General features: G+C 46.2%; 1 protein-coding gene across 2 annotated transcripts in view; it reads left to right on the forward strand.

The window, feature by feature from the left end:
• The window catches only part of PTPRA (protein tyrosine phosphatase, receptor type, A), a 126,907-nt gene that overhangs the window by 80,052 nt on the left and 32,012 nt on the right, over nt 1–14,843 (forward strand). Inside the window, exon 1 of one of the 2 annotated variants that reach the window (XM_014936070.1) lies at nt 11,108–11,209. The exons of the other annotated variant lie outside the window; for it this stretch is intronic. Coding sequence (XP_014791556.1) covers nt 11,207–11,209 — 3 coding nt within the window. The 5' untranslated portion in view covers nt 11,108–11,206. Of the gene's footprint in view, nt 1–11,107; nt 11,210–14,843 lie in introns of those variants that run through there. 2 annotated transcript variants of the gene reach the window in all.

Raw genomic sequence — 14,843 nt, forward strand, 5'->3', positions numbered from 1 at the left:
TCCTCCTGCTCCAAGTCCTCTGTTTGCTGCAGGGCTTGTGCAATTAAATGGCCCTGAGTGCTCCTGCACTTGTGTGACTCATCTTTTTAGCTGCCAAGCTGTTGAACCCCCAATTTTGGTGTGCTGCATCACAACTTATAATATGGCATGTCTTTTGAAATGGAAAAGAAGCCCAAAATGCCCCACAGGAGGGCATGAGGACCTTGTGGGACTCGAACAGAAGCTAGGCACGGTGCTGGACAGCAGAACAGAACCTGCTCCAGGTGGGCTGATCCTAAGCAGCGGGGTTACTTTGAGGGGCTGGGTATCACTCCTTGGTGGATGCCTTAGTTGGGTAGATACAGCTAGAAGAACCTCTTGACAAGTTGGTTAATATTTTTGTAGCTGAGTGCATCCTCGATTGGCAGTAAAGGTCCAGCTGAGTTTGAGTGCTTTTGGCACCATGTCTGATGTGGTTTAAGGATGACAGTTGATCCCAGGGCTGGCTGCACAGGTACTTGTCCCAGGGAGCAGCCTGGGACTGGGACCATTTACCTGGTCCTCAAACCCGAGATACAAAGTTGGGTACTTCCCTGCATCAGTGAGGCAGGAGGGGGAGATGGCAACTGCACACTGTGCTTCTGGTAGCAGCTCTCTGACTTAATAGGAAAACAATGACCGCAGAAAACGTATATTTTTTTTCTCTGCATTTTCCTGAAATCTGTTGAACTGCTTTGCCTATAGGGGCAGAAGAGGAGGGGTGATATGGGGGATGGGGAGAAAGAAATAATGGTGTCTCTGTTCAATGAAACTCCCCTAACACACAGTTTGTTTTGGTTTTTTCCCTTCCAAACACATAGATCTGATCTGAAAATCCAGGGCTTAAAAGCACAGATGTTTAGTCTGACACACAAACATGGCATCTTTCCAGCAAGTGAAACAGCTTTGCTGCTGGTGAGTTCAGAGGAGCTAATCTGGGATGAGAGGAGTTAAAGCTGCTCAGCAGTAGCTACATCCTTGAACCGGGTCACCCATAACTTTCCTTCTCTTCCCTTCAGGTGGAGGGGTCTTTGCCTTTGTACTAAAGCACCTTTCAGAGACGTAAATGCTTCTTCTGTCCCTCAAAGTGTCCTCTGGGGCAGGGGGAGAAACAGTGGTGGAAAAATAAGCCAGACACTGTGTCAGATCTTGGGAGATGGTTTTCATGGGTCTTATCTCCATACCCAAGTAGGTCAGGGGGAAAATGGTATTGGGTTAATTCTGTCTATGCATAAATATCACAGTCACAGACGTGTTGGAGTGCGAGTAAAAGTGAGTATAATGGATGAGAAATTATAGAAAATCCAAGCACATGCTTCCTCCAATATCCTAAAGTTCCCTTTAATTGTTGTAATTCCTTCTTTGGTTGGAGCATTTGCAGCTCTTCGATTTTCCTTAAGGTATCTGGAGGAATCACAGCACTGCCTGCTGTCCAGCAAGTACCTACAAATTTCCCTTCTTTGCTTGGTCCCTGGCATTTTCCAGGTGGAACCTCAATTTCTGCTTTATTTAGTGCTTGCCGTACTGCCGCTGCCACTTCCCCCACTGTCTCAGAAGTTCCCCCAGTCAGAATATCGTCTATATATTGGTACAGTTTCACATCTTGGGGGAGTGTCTTTTCTCTAAATCAGCTATGACTTCAGAAGTGCCCTCTCGTGCCGCAGCAGAGATGGGTTACTGCAGTATGTTGGTGATCTTTGACTCGGGGAGTGCAGGGGCTGCATGGGGCACCCACACCGCCGCCTCCCCATTTCTGCACGGGTTAAGGTCTCTGTTCGAGCCAAAGGACCACACGCTGCCGCCCAGCAGGCACCAGGTTCAGCCATTTAAAATGTTGAAACCTAAAATATTTTCACGATGAACTTCAATTACAAAGCGAGTAGACGACGTGTGTTTCTCGCCCGGGAGCCATAAACTAACCTGAGCAGTTTGACATAGGTCAGATCCCCCGTTCACACCTGAGATTCTAACTCTTTCCATCCAGATCGCACGCCCAGCTTCTTGGCATCTTGTTGTGTTAATAGCAAAATTTTTGCTCCCGTATCTATTAAAAAATTGACTAATTGTCTTTGAGGACCAACTGGATTTAATAAGTATGGGCCATCATCGTTTATCCGCTGATAAGCCTCTACTTTCCAGACAGGCAGGCTCAATCGCCTGCTGGATATCCCTTGTTTTTTGACTTTGTGTCCTGCAATCCTCCTTAAGAGGGAGAAAGGGATTATTCCCCTTCAAAGAAGTTAAAATACGGTCATTGTTTTCACCATTATCTCCTTTCTGGAATGCTTCAGTCAGACTCAAGGTAATGCCAGTAGGCCGACCTTGAATCGCGGCTCTGGGAATGCCTAGTGCTAACGCTTTCCTCCACAATTCGTTCCTTGTCTCTGATTGCAAGTTTTTATTTCCCTTTGATTTAATTCCTGTTCCCTGTTTCACGGGTCTTACTTTGTGATCTCCTCCCTGGGATTTCTGGCTTGGTTTTTCAAGTGCAGCAGCATCCCAGCCCGTTTCGGGGCAGTAGCTAACTATATCGTGCATTAATTCTGCCCAAGTAAGAATGGGGATGGTGACTGCCCCATGTGTTGAATTCGGTATCTCTTCTAATCTTATACCGTTTTGTGACTAGTTGGGATTTAAGAACTGCTGGGACTCCTCCGATCAGTGGTTCTAATATTGTGAAATCTACTGTAGCAGAGAGTGGGACATCGTTGCCCACCTTCATGCATGGCTTGTATGCAAGCGACTTTTGTGATGGCTGTGGATAACTCACTTAGAGATTTAATGGGGATTAGGGAGGGCTCACCCCACTCCATGGTGTCAACTGCTCCTGCCCAATAAGCTACTCGGCTGGTGATAGAATGGGGTGTATCTGCAGGGTCTTAGATTTAAGAAAACTCACGGACCCCAGTAGCTGCTGGCTTCATCCTGTCTTAACATTATTTGGTCGCTGCCACTTAAGCGTACTCACCACGAGTATTCAGTTTCAGTTTCACCAGCGTTTCTACTATATTTCTCTTGCAAATTGGTCAGTTGCAACAGATCCCAGGGGCTGGTTCAGGTAATATGCCACGGATTACCACCCTGGGGTCCCGCAGTTATTTCTGTTTTGATAATGGGTCTGGCTTCATATTCAGGAGGTAGTTCTGCCCCTCTGCTCTAGTGAGGTCTCCCCTGGAGTACTGCATTGTGCTCTGGAGCCCCCAACAAAAGAAGGACATGGACCTGTTGGAGCAGGTTGAGAGGAGGGCCACAAAGATGATCAGAGGGCTGGAACATGTCTCCTGTGAAGACAGGCTGAGATAGTTGAGGTTGTTCAACCTGGAGAAGAGAAGGCTCCAGGAAGACCTTATTGCAGTCTTTCAATAGTTAAAGGGAGCTTATGAGAAAGATGGAGAGAGGCTTTTTACCAGGGCTTGTAGTGACAGGACAATGGTTTTAAACTGAAAGGTTGGACATCAGGAAGAAATTTTTTTGAGATGAGGGTGGTGGGACGCTGGGCCAGGTTGCACAGAGAAGCTGTGGATGCCCCATCGTTGGAAGTGTTCAAGGTCAGGTTGGATGGGGCTCTGAGCAACCTGAGCCAGTGGAAGATGTCCCTGCCCATGGCAGGGGATTAAACTAGATGGTTTTTGAACCATGCCATGGTGCTGTGAAAACAAGATGAGTTTGTTAGGCTGGACCACTGCACCCCCAAATACAGTTTTGGTCAGCAGCAGCAGACTCTGTCTTGTATTTGTGCAGCGACAAGCTGCTACAGAAAGCGCTCTCTGTTGTTGTGTGCGAGCTCCTGTACCATTTAATGCCTGGCTAGGGGGGTCTCTTATTTAACAGCGATACTGAGGAGCCCTCTGTGTATTATGCTCCTAGACAGGGCGTGATGGAAATGGGTGTTTTTGTAGGAAAGCTGCTTTTCAAAGCCTTTTGAAAAGGCTGGGACAGCAAAGACTTTTAAAGATGGGGATGTCTCGGTTGCTATCCACTGCATTGCTATACAAATTAAAATATTTACCCTGAGTGCAATGCTCCATCGTTCGGATAGGTTCAAAATTAATTTAATTTAGCATCATTTTGGTTGCTGTTTGGCCTAGGTGCCTAATACAGGGGTATTTGGGCACTGTCACAGCCTTTTAATGTTTATTTGGATATCACTAAAATCTAAGTGACACAAGGTGATATTTAATGCCTTCTCAGGGAGACCTAGTTTATGGGCAAAAAAACAGAATGGACCATAAAAACTGAATTCCAGCGTTACCTTGACTCTGTTTTCTCTGTCATACATGTCCAGGCTGCTGTCATCAATGAAACAAAATACGGTCATTGTTTTCACCATTATCTCCTTTCTGGAATGCTTCAGTCAGACTCAAGGTAATGCCAGTAGGCCGACCTTGAATCGCGGCTCTGGGAATGCCTAGTGCTAACGCTTTCCTCCACAATTCGTTCCTTGTCTCTGATTGCAAGTTTTTATTTCCCTTTGATTTAATTCCTGTTCCCTGTTTCACGGGTCTTACTTTGTGATCTCCTCCCTGGGATTTCTGGCTTGGTTTTTCAAGTGCAGCAGCATCCCAGCCCGTTTCGGGGCAGTAGCTAACTATATCGTGCATTAATTCTGCCCAAGTAAGAATGGGGATGGTGACTGCCCCATGTGTTGAATTCGGTATCTCTTCTAATCTTATACCGTTTTGTGACTAGTTGGGATTTAAGAACTGCTGGGACTCCTCCGATCAGTGGTTCTAATATTGTGAAATCTACTGTAGCAGAGAGTGGGACATCGTTGCCCACCTTCATGCATGGCTTGTATGCAAGCGACTTTTGTGATGGCTGTGGATAACTCACTTAGAGATTTAATGGGGATTAGGGAGGGCTCACCCCACTCCATGGTGTCAACTGCTCCTGCCCAATAAGCTACTCGGCTGGTGATAGAATGGGGTGTATCTGCAGGGTCTTAGATTTAAGAAAACTCACGGACCCCAGTAGCTGCTGGCTTCATCCTGTCTTAACATTATTTGGTCGCTGCCACTTAAGCGTACTCACCACGAGTATTCAGTTTCAGTTTCACCAGCGTTTCTACTATATTTCTCTTGCAAATTGGTCAGTTGCAACAGATCCCAGGGGCTGGTTCAGGTAATATGCCACGGATTACCACCCTGGGGTCCCGCAGTTATTTCTGTTTTGATAATGGGTCTGGCTTCATATTCAGGAGGTAGTTCTGCCCCTCTGCTCTAGTGAGGTCTCCCCTGGAGTACTGCATTGTGCTCTGGAGCCCCCAACAAAAGAAGGACATGGACCTGTTGGAGCAGGTTGAGAGGAGGGCCACAAAGATGATCAGAGGGCTGGAACATGTCTCCTGTGAAGACAGGCTGAGATAGTTGAGGTTGTTCAACCTGGAGAAGAGAAGGCTCCAGGAAGACCTTATTGCAGTCTTTCAATAGTTAAAGGGAGCTTATGAGAAAGATGGAGAGAGGCTTTTTACCAGGGCTTGTAGTGACAGGACAATGGTTTTAAACTGAAAGGTTGGACATCAGGAAGAAATTTTTTTGAGATGAGGGTGGTGGGACGCTGGGCCAGGTTGCACAGAGAAGCTGTGGATGCCCCATCGTTGGAAGTGTTCAAGGTCAGGTTGGATGGGGCTCTGAGCAACCTGAGCCAGTGGAAGATGTCCCTGCCCATGGCAGGGGATTAAACTAGATGGTTTTTGAACCATGCCATGGTGCTGTGAAAACAAGATGAGTTTGTTAGGCTGGACCACTGCACCCCCAAATACAGTTTTGGTCAGCAGCAGCAGACTCTGTCTTGTATTTGTGCAGCGACAAGCTGCTACAGAAAGCGCTCTCTGTTGTTGTGTGCGAGCTCCTGTACCATTTAATGCCTGGCTAGGGGGGTCTCTTATTTAACAGCGATACTGAGGAGCCCTCTGTGTATTATGCTCCTAGACAGGGCGTGATGGAAATGGGTGTTTTTGTAGGAAAGCTGCTTTTCAAAGCCTTTTGAAAAGGCTGGGACAGCAAAGACTTTTAAAGATGGGGATGTCTCGGTTGCTATCCACTGCATTGCTATACAAATTAAAATATTTACCCTGAGTGCAATGCTCCATCGTTCGGATAGGTTCAAAATTAATTTAATTTAGCATCATTTTGGTTGCTGTTTGGCCTAGGTGCCTAATACAGGGGTATTTGGGCACTGTCACAGCCTTTTAATGTTTATTTGGATATCACTAAAATCTAAGTGACACAAGGTGATATTTAATGCCTTCTCAGGGAGACCTAGTTTATGGGCAAAAAAACAGAATGGACCATAAAAACTGAATTCCAGCGTTACCTTGACTCTGTTTTCTCTGTCATACATGTCCAGGCTGCTGTCATCAATGAAACTTGAAATTCCCTTTTTCTGTTTTTATTTTTGGGGGTTTTTTTTTGCATGCAAAATGGCCAAGATACATCTCTTAACTGCTGCTTATGTGCTTGCAAAAGTATTTATGGTCCCAGTGCAAATAAAATCTCCAAACATTTCAGAGAAGTTGCTCCTTCCAGCAGCTGCCACCGGTGCAGAGCCCTGTTGTGCCTGATCGCAGCAGCCCTTCCAGGTTTTTGAGGAGTTTTTGGGCTGGGAATTTCCCACCAAAGAAGGGGTAAATTATTTTGGGGGGGCTCTGTACTTTGACTGCAGTTTGCCACGATGGGCATTTTACTGCCATATTGCAGAAGGGAATCGTTAATCTGATGATTTGTTGGTTTTCTTGAAATTGCCTTTGCAAACTTGTCCTCTTTTCCAGCAGTAAGCTGTGGGTCAGGAAATGATGCTTGGAAATGATGGGATGCATCTGAGTTCGCTTTGGTGAGGGACCTCAGGCTTCTTCTGGAGCTCCATCTAGAGGGGAGGAAGATGGGCTGGTTGTGGAGGCTGGTGGCCTCTTGGGATCACCATAACTCTGGTGTCACACAACCTTCTACCCTGTGGCACCTTGCCAGGGCTGTCAGCTGTGGCTTTCCTGGCCCTGTGGTCACTCTTGACCCTGGAGCTACTTCGCTGCTGAAAACCCTTGCTTCAATGCCAGAAGCTGTGTTTATCAGGGAGGACTCCACAGCCAAACCCAGTTCCTTTCCTTACCACCACCGGGGAAGGGGATTTCTGTACCAAACCCGAAAAGTAGGTGCCGCTCTCTTGGCTAAGGATGTAGAAACCACACGGTGCTCAGCGGTTGCTTTTGGGGTTGGTTTCACAAGAGAAATCGTTGCGGTTTGGGCTGTGGCTTTCCTTGAGAGGAGGTCCCAGCTGGATGTTCCCAACAGCTGCGCTGTGGCTGTATGGGCAAGGTGGCCAGCATCTCCATGGATCTCTTTGCTCCCCACAGAGCTTGCTCCTCCAACTTCAGCTTTCCTCTTGCCGTGCTGACAACAGCACCATCCAGCCCCATGGCACAGAGCACTTCCAGTGGCCAGCAGCCGAGCTGGAACATTTTAGCCATCAGCACCACAATAACCTTGAGGTTTCACCGTGGAGGTCTTCAGTCATGGTTTACCTCCTGCCCTTGCTGGAGCAAGACATGAAGCAGAGGTTGGAGCAACACATGGGCTTAGGTAGAGCATCGCCTGCTGCAAGCAGCCATGTGCTCCAGCTTTGACTTTGCTTTAAAGTCCACTACATGATATTCACATTTTAAATATCATCCATTTAAAACACAACAGGGATGGGTTTCAGGTTATTTTCCCCTATCTGGGTCCTAATTCTCCCGTTTTTTTTATATCAGGCAGCACCAGGATTCCCAGCTACCCGATTGTGCCCCAAAAGAAAGCTGATTTAAACCTTAGCAACAGGGTATTTTTGTTTAGATTGTATTTATTCTCCTGCAAGAGTCATTGTTCTCTCCCATGCCTTGACCGTTTTGAAGGCTGATGATAAAAGCCCTCGCTGACAATAATATGGTTGAGTTCAGCCTTTTGTTGGGGAGATTAAAATAGAGAATGAATTGTGAATAACATGGGAGGGCTGAAATTTAGTTGTCCCAGGCTGTTGTTTAATCACTTTAAGGGTAAGAAACTGCATTTTAATTATTTTCAGAACTACTGAGCATTAGGTTTTGTGTTGATATCTCTGGGGGCTGCAGGGGCTTGTACCCACCCGGTTGTTTAAGACTGGGATCATTTCAGTTTGCAGAAAATAGGTTTATAGCAATGATCTTAGGCTTATGATAGGTTTATAGTAATATATATATATAATATGTAATAGGTTTATGATATTAGGTTTATAATAGTTTTATATCTTTATATATAAAAATACATATAAATATATATAGTGGGTTTATAGCTATAGCAACGATAGAAGATGCCTGGTTTCTTGGTCTGGCTCTAAGACCTGTTCCGACATCATCCCTTGGTCTTGAGCAAGGACACCACTCTTGGGCACAGAAGATGACAAGGAAAATAGATGAAAAAAAGACAGATGGAAAAAATAGATGGGAAAAAAGAAGAAAGTGGAAATAGAGCCACTGGAGGCAAAGAGTTTGGTCCTTTTTCAGGAGCTGATGAGAAGAAATGTTTGGGAGACTGATCTGCTTGAAATGCCAACAGCACGAATGACAAGAGGGATCACCCCAAAACTCTGCTGGCCCCAAAATCCCTTCCTTGCTAAGGGTATTTTGGCTGCTCTCTGGGCACAGGCTCCTTTCTGCCAGGTTATTTATGTTCCCAATGAACTTCCCACTCAAATCAGCATCTTGAAAAGCTTCACAACCCTTCTCGTAGACAGCCTTCTCCCCAGCTGCTCTTACCTGCAGTCCCCATAATTGGCAATAATTTCCCTAATTGCTCACAAAGCAGATGTTCTCTCTGTGGTCGCATCAAAACGGCTTATACTGTACTATATACATGAGCACACAGCATTAAAGGACTAATTCCTGTAAATAAGCCTATTAAAAGGCTAGAAATAATGCCGCCAACTAAACCATCAATGGCAGCTGGATCCCACTGGTTTTATTAATTTGTTATTTGTAACGTGGCAATCCCCGTCTGCTCGGGACTGGGGTGCCCTTGTGCTTGGCCAGTTGATCTTCTGTTGTGGGTGGTATACGTCTTAGCATAAGGGATCAGCTCTTTGCATTCTTTCCAGCTAATAAATCACATTTATAGGTAATTAACACTACACCTGACATATCCCCAGTATTACTGGTGAACGGGAGAAGAGACCAGTTCATGCAGTTTGAGCAGGGGAACTGTGCTTTCAAGGCTTCAGGTGATGTTGCTAAAGAAAAGAATTAATCTTACTTATTTTTCTGCCTCAAAGGGGGAAAAAAAGTGGCTTCCCAGTTCTTCTCCAAGTGCACTTTGCTTTTCACCCTTCATAGGGAACAGGTTATAGACAACGGTGCAGAGGCTTTATATATATATTTAGGGTTTGTTTTTTTTCTCCAGTTATTTCTACTAATTTAAGAAGTAGGATCTGGGGTACTTTCTATAAATTAGGATGGCCAAAGAGTGGTTGTTCCTTTTTTTATTTTCTGGTGGATCACAAATGATCTATCATTGCTCCAGCTTTTCATACCTCCAGCAACTGCCTCAGAGCTCACAGTGTTGCGTTTTGACCCAAATTTCACCTGCAACCTGGGTGAGAGCCTCAGCAGCCGTTTGCATTAAAGCGGCAGCTTGTTTTAACGATGGCCTTCGTCAGGGCAAAAGATACTTGTGAAAAGTGTCCTTGCTATCAGCCACGTGGTTGCTGAAGTCTCTAGGTCATCCCCAACTGCTTATTCTGTGTTTCCCACTTTGGACATTTGCATTTTGCTTGGATAAAGCTCCCTTGCTGCTTTCAGGTGAGAGCTTTTCTCTCCCTCTTTCTTTGACCAAAAGTTTTAGCTCAAGCTTCTGAAATCCCATATGCTGGCACAGAGAGGTGTGAAGTTACAGCCCAGAAGCCCTGTCTTGGTTTAGAGCATCACAGGTCTTGCACTGGAAGATGTTGGCAGTGCCCAACTCCTGCCCTTCCCCAGAACAAACCTGAGGCTGTGCCTGAGCTCAGGGCACAGCTTTTGCCAGCGATTTGTTTTTCAGCCTCTGCATCCACTTGGGAAGTGGTGGCTCCTGGTCCTCGTCAGCAGTGCTGGCTGAAGTCAAGCAGCTGGGCTGTCCATCATGTGGTGGCCCTGGATGATGGAGAAATGCAGAGTCTGCCATTACAGTTATTATTAACTTTGAACACAGTTTTGGCCCCTGACCCCACTTGTTTATCACCATTTCATCCTCTCGGTAGATTCGCCATCCAGTGAGAATGGAAAAATTAAGGCGTTTTGATGAGCTGACTTTTTAAAGCAGCATCATTCTATGTTTGCGGCTCTAGAAATACCTGTCAGGCCATTTTTCTTTCACCTAGAAGTGTGCTCTGGTATCTTATTTGTAGGTTTTGTTGAAAGACACTTGTGTCTGGCAGTGCAACTGCTCCCAGTCACATTTTTCAGCTTGAAACCCTCAGCAGAAGGCATGCCTCAAAATGCTTTTGGCACCTGAATGAAAGTCAGAGAGGAAAACGTTTGCAACTCTGGTTCCCCTTGTTTGCAAACCTCATTTAAAGACCCTTGCAGCCACTGGTAAAATTATGCTTTTGGTTTTTTTCTCTAGCAAGCTGCAACAGAAACGCAGGTAATGTGAGATGCAGGAGATGCATCCCTGGCCCTGCTCTGGCTATCGCCGTTTGTACATCGTCCTCGGCCCATTTTTTTCCAGTCTAATACATGCAAATATATGTAAAGAGTAAAGACTGTTCCACCGAGTCTTGCACATTTGTTTAGAAAGAAGGAAAACAAGCTCAATTTACAGGGAATTTGCAAGCTGAATTTTAAGACCCATATATAAAAAGACCCAAAAAGCGGCTGGCAGCGGCCGCTGATGCTGACCGAGGCATTGCTTTCTGGCGTCTTTATTTTCCCTGCACTCGCAATCATAATGTCATTAATATGGAGCTTTTTGAGAACTGGAGTATATCCTAATTAGCAGCCTCTGATTTTTTTTCTAGTTTCATAATCAGTGATCTTGGCTACACCAGAAGTGTTACTGTGGCAACAGGGCTGAACTGAGCAGCGGTGCAGAATTACCGCAGGTAAATTGGTGATTTTACAGCTCCACGGCACTTTCTTAGCCCAAAGGCTGCTCCGTGGGACGGGCTGGCTGCTCCCCGCACCCTACAGGTGTCCCGGGCGGATTTCATGGTAAGCACAACCAGCGATTAAGCTGCATGACCGAACGCATGCGTTTTAATTGGAGCTTAGCCTCTGTAATGAGATTTTAAGGCTGTCATGCGAATGATCCCCTCCGACACCTTTGTTTTAAGTAGGATGCTCTGACCGCTCGCCGCCCCAACACTCCAGCTCCCCGGTTTGGTCTCGCTGGGAGCTGGGAGTTTATCTCCGTCCTGTAGGAAGGGCTGAGCACAAAAGCCGGGCTTTATTTTTTGTGGTGGTTTTTTTTTTTTTTTTTTAAAGCCTTGTTTCTCCTCGCCGTGTACCATTCGCTCGCTCTCTGAAAGGCATTTTGCTAGATAGGGATGTTATTATGCTAAATAATGGCCATGCTTCATCCTGACTCCTCAGTCAAATGCAGCCGGTCTTTTTCATAGCTGGTATGTGAACTGCACTCATGTTTTCTTTGTACGTGTTACAAACGATGCCTGGGACAAAGAAGGGGACACTCTAAAGTGGAATCTCAAAGAGATGTATTCCTGTATGACTTGACTTTTTTTAAAAAAATTATTTGTTAATTAATTATTTTGAATAATGACATGAACTGGCTTCACTTGAGCCTTTTGAGCAGTTACTCTCCGCTTCCCAGCACCACATTGCAGCTGCAAAGTGGGGGAAAGCACACCAGGAGACCATATTTTTGGTCTCATACTCATCAGGGGTTTTTACAAGCTCTGGGCGTGTTTCTTTGGCAGATCTATTTTAATTATCCCAGAAGGAGGTCTCGCCTCCCTCTCTTCTTTGCAACGCAGTTTCTGCCACCCCACCAACCGTCACCAGCCTGGCCTGCAGCAAAACCCTGCGTGCCCAGCTCCTTCATTCTGGTCTCGGCTCAGAGTCAGTCCTTCATCTTCATCCTCCCTGACCTGACACCTCTCTTGGGCTTCGCTCACCACTCTCCTTTTTCTTAGGACTTCACCTTCTCTCAGCTTTGTGCTTGTTCCACCTTGATGCTGTGTCCTTTAGGAAACCCTCTATGGGTGGTCTTTCTCCATTGCTACGGGTCCAGGAATCTCTTCACCCCCTTTTGTCTCCCTCCACAATTTATTCCCCAGCCCATCCTGGTTTATTCTTCAAGAGGTGCAAGAGCAACCAGCATGCGCTCCCCTGATCAGAGAGCAGCAGCGCTGGCAGAAAAGAGTGGCTGAGGGCAAATTAAACCTGTCCTAATTATGAGGGTTATTTAGAAAATTATTAGGGAAATAATTGGGCATATTTCTAGCTCTTCTTCTGCGAGGCACTTGGGGCAGCTTTTAGACAGTGACTCTGCTTGCTATGCCAGCAGTGAGGCTAAGAGCATCCATCCATGGAGCTCAATGGGCAAGGACTGGAGATCTTCAAGCACCTTGCCCTTAGCCATGCCACCAATCTACCCCTGCCATAGCCAGGGATGGAGCCCGTATCTCCTGGCTTTTACTTACGTATTTTTTAGCATGAGACCATCAAGTCTCTAGGCTCTATGTTAATATTTGCAGTACAGACAGAAAACTAAGATTCTGGTATACCATAGTTACAGAGAACAGGTGCCCACACTCAACATTTCTGCATCTCTTTAGGAGCCTGAACTATTTCATGTCTGGATTATTTAAGCATCCACATTCATTGGTGTTTTTCTCTGTGTTTTTGCTTAAAACCTCATCAGTTTAGTTTCCCTGTCTCCTAACCAGGATGATAATTCCCTTGTCTCAGGGCTCTTCTAGAAGGCTCAATTGTCAGTCTTGAGATGCTCCAAGTTCCTTTAGAAGAGGCTATTATAATGAGTTCATTTCCTCTGAGCACTTTTTTGACTCTCTGTTAGTCGCTGCTGGAGGTGTCTCGTACATTGCAAAGGGCTGTCATGGTGTGCGGTAACTGGTGCTTGTTCACTGAACAACAGTGTAGAGTTGGGGGGACACCAGTGGAATCCTGAGATACATCCTGAACAGTGTAGCAGTCTCCTTCTCAATGCTGGATGTTATCTTATTTCACTCTGACCTTAAATCCTAGCAGGTTTCCCTTCTGAAAAGTTAGCAGGTTAGTAAGTTAGAGAATTGCAAAATCACAGAGTGGTTGAGGTTGGAAGGGACCTCTGGAGGTCATCTGGTCCAATCCCTACTCAACCAGGAACACCTAGAGCTGGTTTCCCAGGATTGTGTACAGATGGCTGATTAATATCTCCAAGTATGGAGACTCCTCAACCTCCCTGAGCAACCTGTCCCAGTGTTCGGTCACCCTTGCAGTGAAAAGGTGTTTCCTGATGTTTTCCTGATGTTTAGGGGACCCTCCGGTGTCTCAGTTTGTTCCCATTGCCTCTGGTCCTGTCTGGAAAGAGCCTGGCTCTGTCCTCTTTGCACCCTCCCTTTGGGTCTTTACAGACATTGATGAGGCTCCTCCTGAGCCTTCTCTTCTCCAGCCTGAACAGTCCCAGCTCTCTCAGCCTTTCCTCACAGCAGAGGTTCTCCAGTCCCTTCATCGTCTTTGTGGCCCTTCACTGGACTCTCTCCACTATGTCTGTGTCTCTCTTGTACTGGGGAGCTCAGTGCTGGACACAATGCTCCAGATGTGTCCTCACCAGTGCTGAGTAGAGGGCAAGGATCACTTACCTCAACCTGCTGGCAATACTTTGTCCAACGCAGCCCAGGACACCATTGACTTTCTTTGCTCCAAGGGTACACTGGTGGCTCATGGTCAACTTGGTGTCTGCCAGGACCCTCAGGTCCTTTCCTGCCAAGCTGCTTTCTAGATGGGTGGCCCCAGAACATACAGGTACCTGGGATTGTTCCTCCCCATGGGCAAGCCTTGGCATTTCTCCTTGTTGAACATCATGAGGTCCCTGTTGGTCCATTTCTCTAACCTGGTGAGTTCCCTCTGGATGGCAGGAAGACCATCTGTCATCTCAACAACTCCTCCCAGCTTGGTGTCATCAGCAAGCTTCCTGAGGGTGCACTTAATCCCACCGTCCAGATTGTTGAAAGAAGATATTGAACAATACTGGACCCAGTAAATTATTCTTAACTGTGGTCTCAAAGGTCCTTGCAAATATTTCTGAGTGAATTAAACCTGTCATTCACTTAGGGAGTAAAACAGCCAATTTGGGAACCTACAGGCTGAAGCACAGGGATTTCCAGTTTTCAGAGGCAGAGGTAGGAAGGGAGTGTAGGGAACCTTCTCCAGGGTCTGACTGGTGAACACCTGATCCTCTCTACATCCACCCACGATGGTTTCATGCACATTAGTGCTCCCAGAATGTCTTTTGAGAGACTTATGATTGGCATGGGATAGACTAACATCTTGCTAAAGATAATCTCCATGAGAAATACTGATCCTGGTTCAGGCTAGCAGTTTTTAACATCATCCTAGCAGTGCAAGCTATTTCTGGACACCCAGAATGCCAGGTGGGAGTAGGATCAGGTTCCTAGGATTTTGCTCTTTGAAAGATGACAGTGAGTTCCTCTGTTAGACTGAGGGCCACAAAAAAGGTCAGGAACCCAGCGGAGGGCTGGAACCCCTCTGCTATGAGGAAAGGCTTTGGGGCTGTTCAGCCTGGAGAAGAGAAGGGTCCAGGGAGGCATTATTATGGCCTTTCAATATATAAAAGGGGCTTATAAGAAAGATGGAGAAATAC

This window comes from Calidris pugnax, unplaced genomic scaffold (assembly GCF_001431845.1).
Source record: "Calidris pugnax isolate Ruff unplaced genomic scaffold, ASM143184v1 scaffold14, whole genome shotgun sequence".
In the NCBI taxonomy this organism is placed as follows: Eukaryota; Metazoa; Chordata; class Aves; order Charadriiformes; family Scolopacidae; genus Calidris; species Calidris pugnax.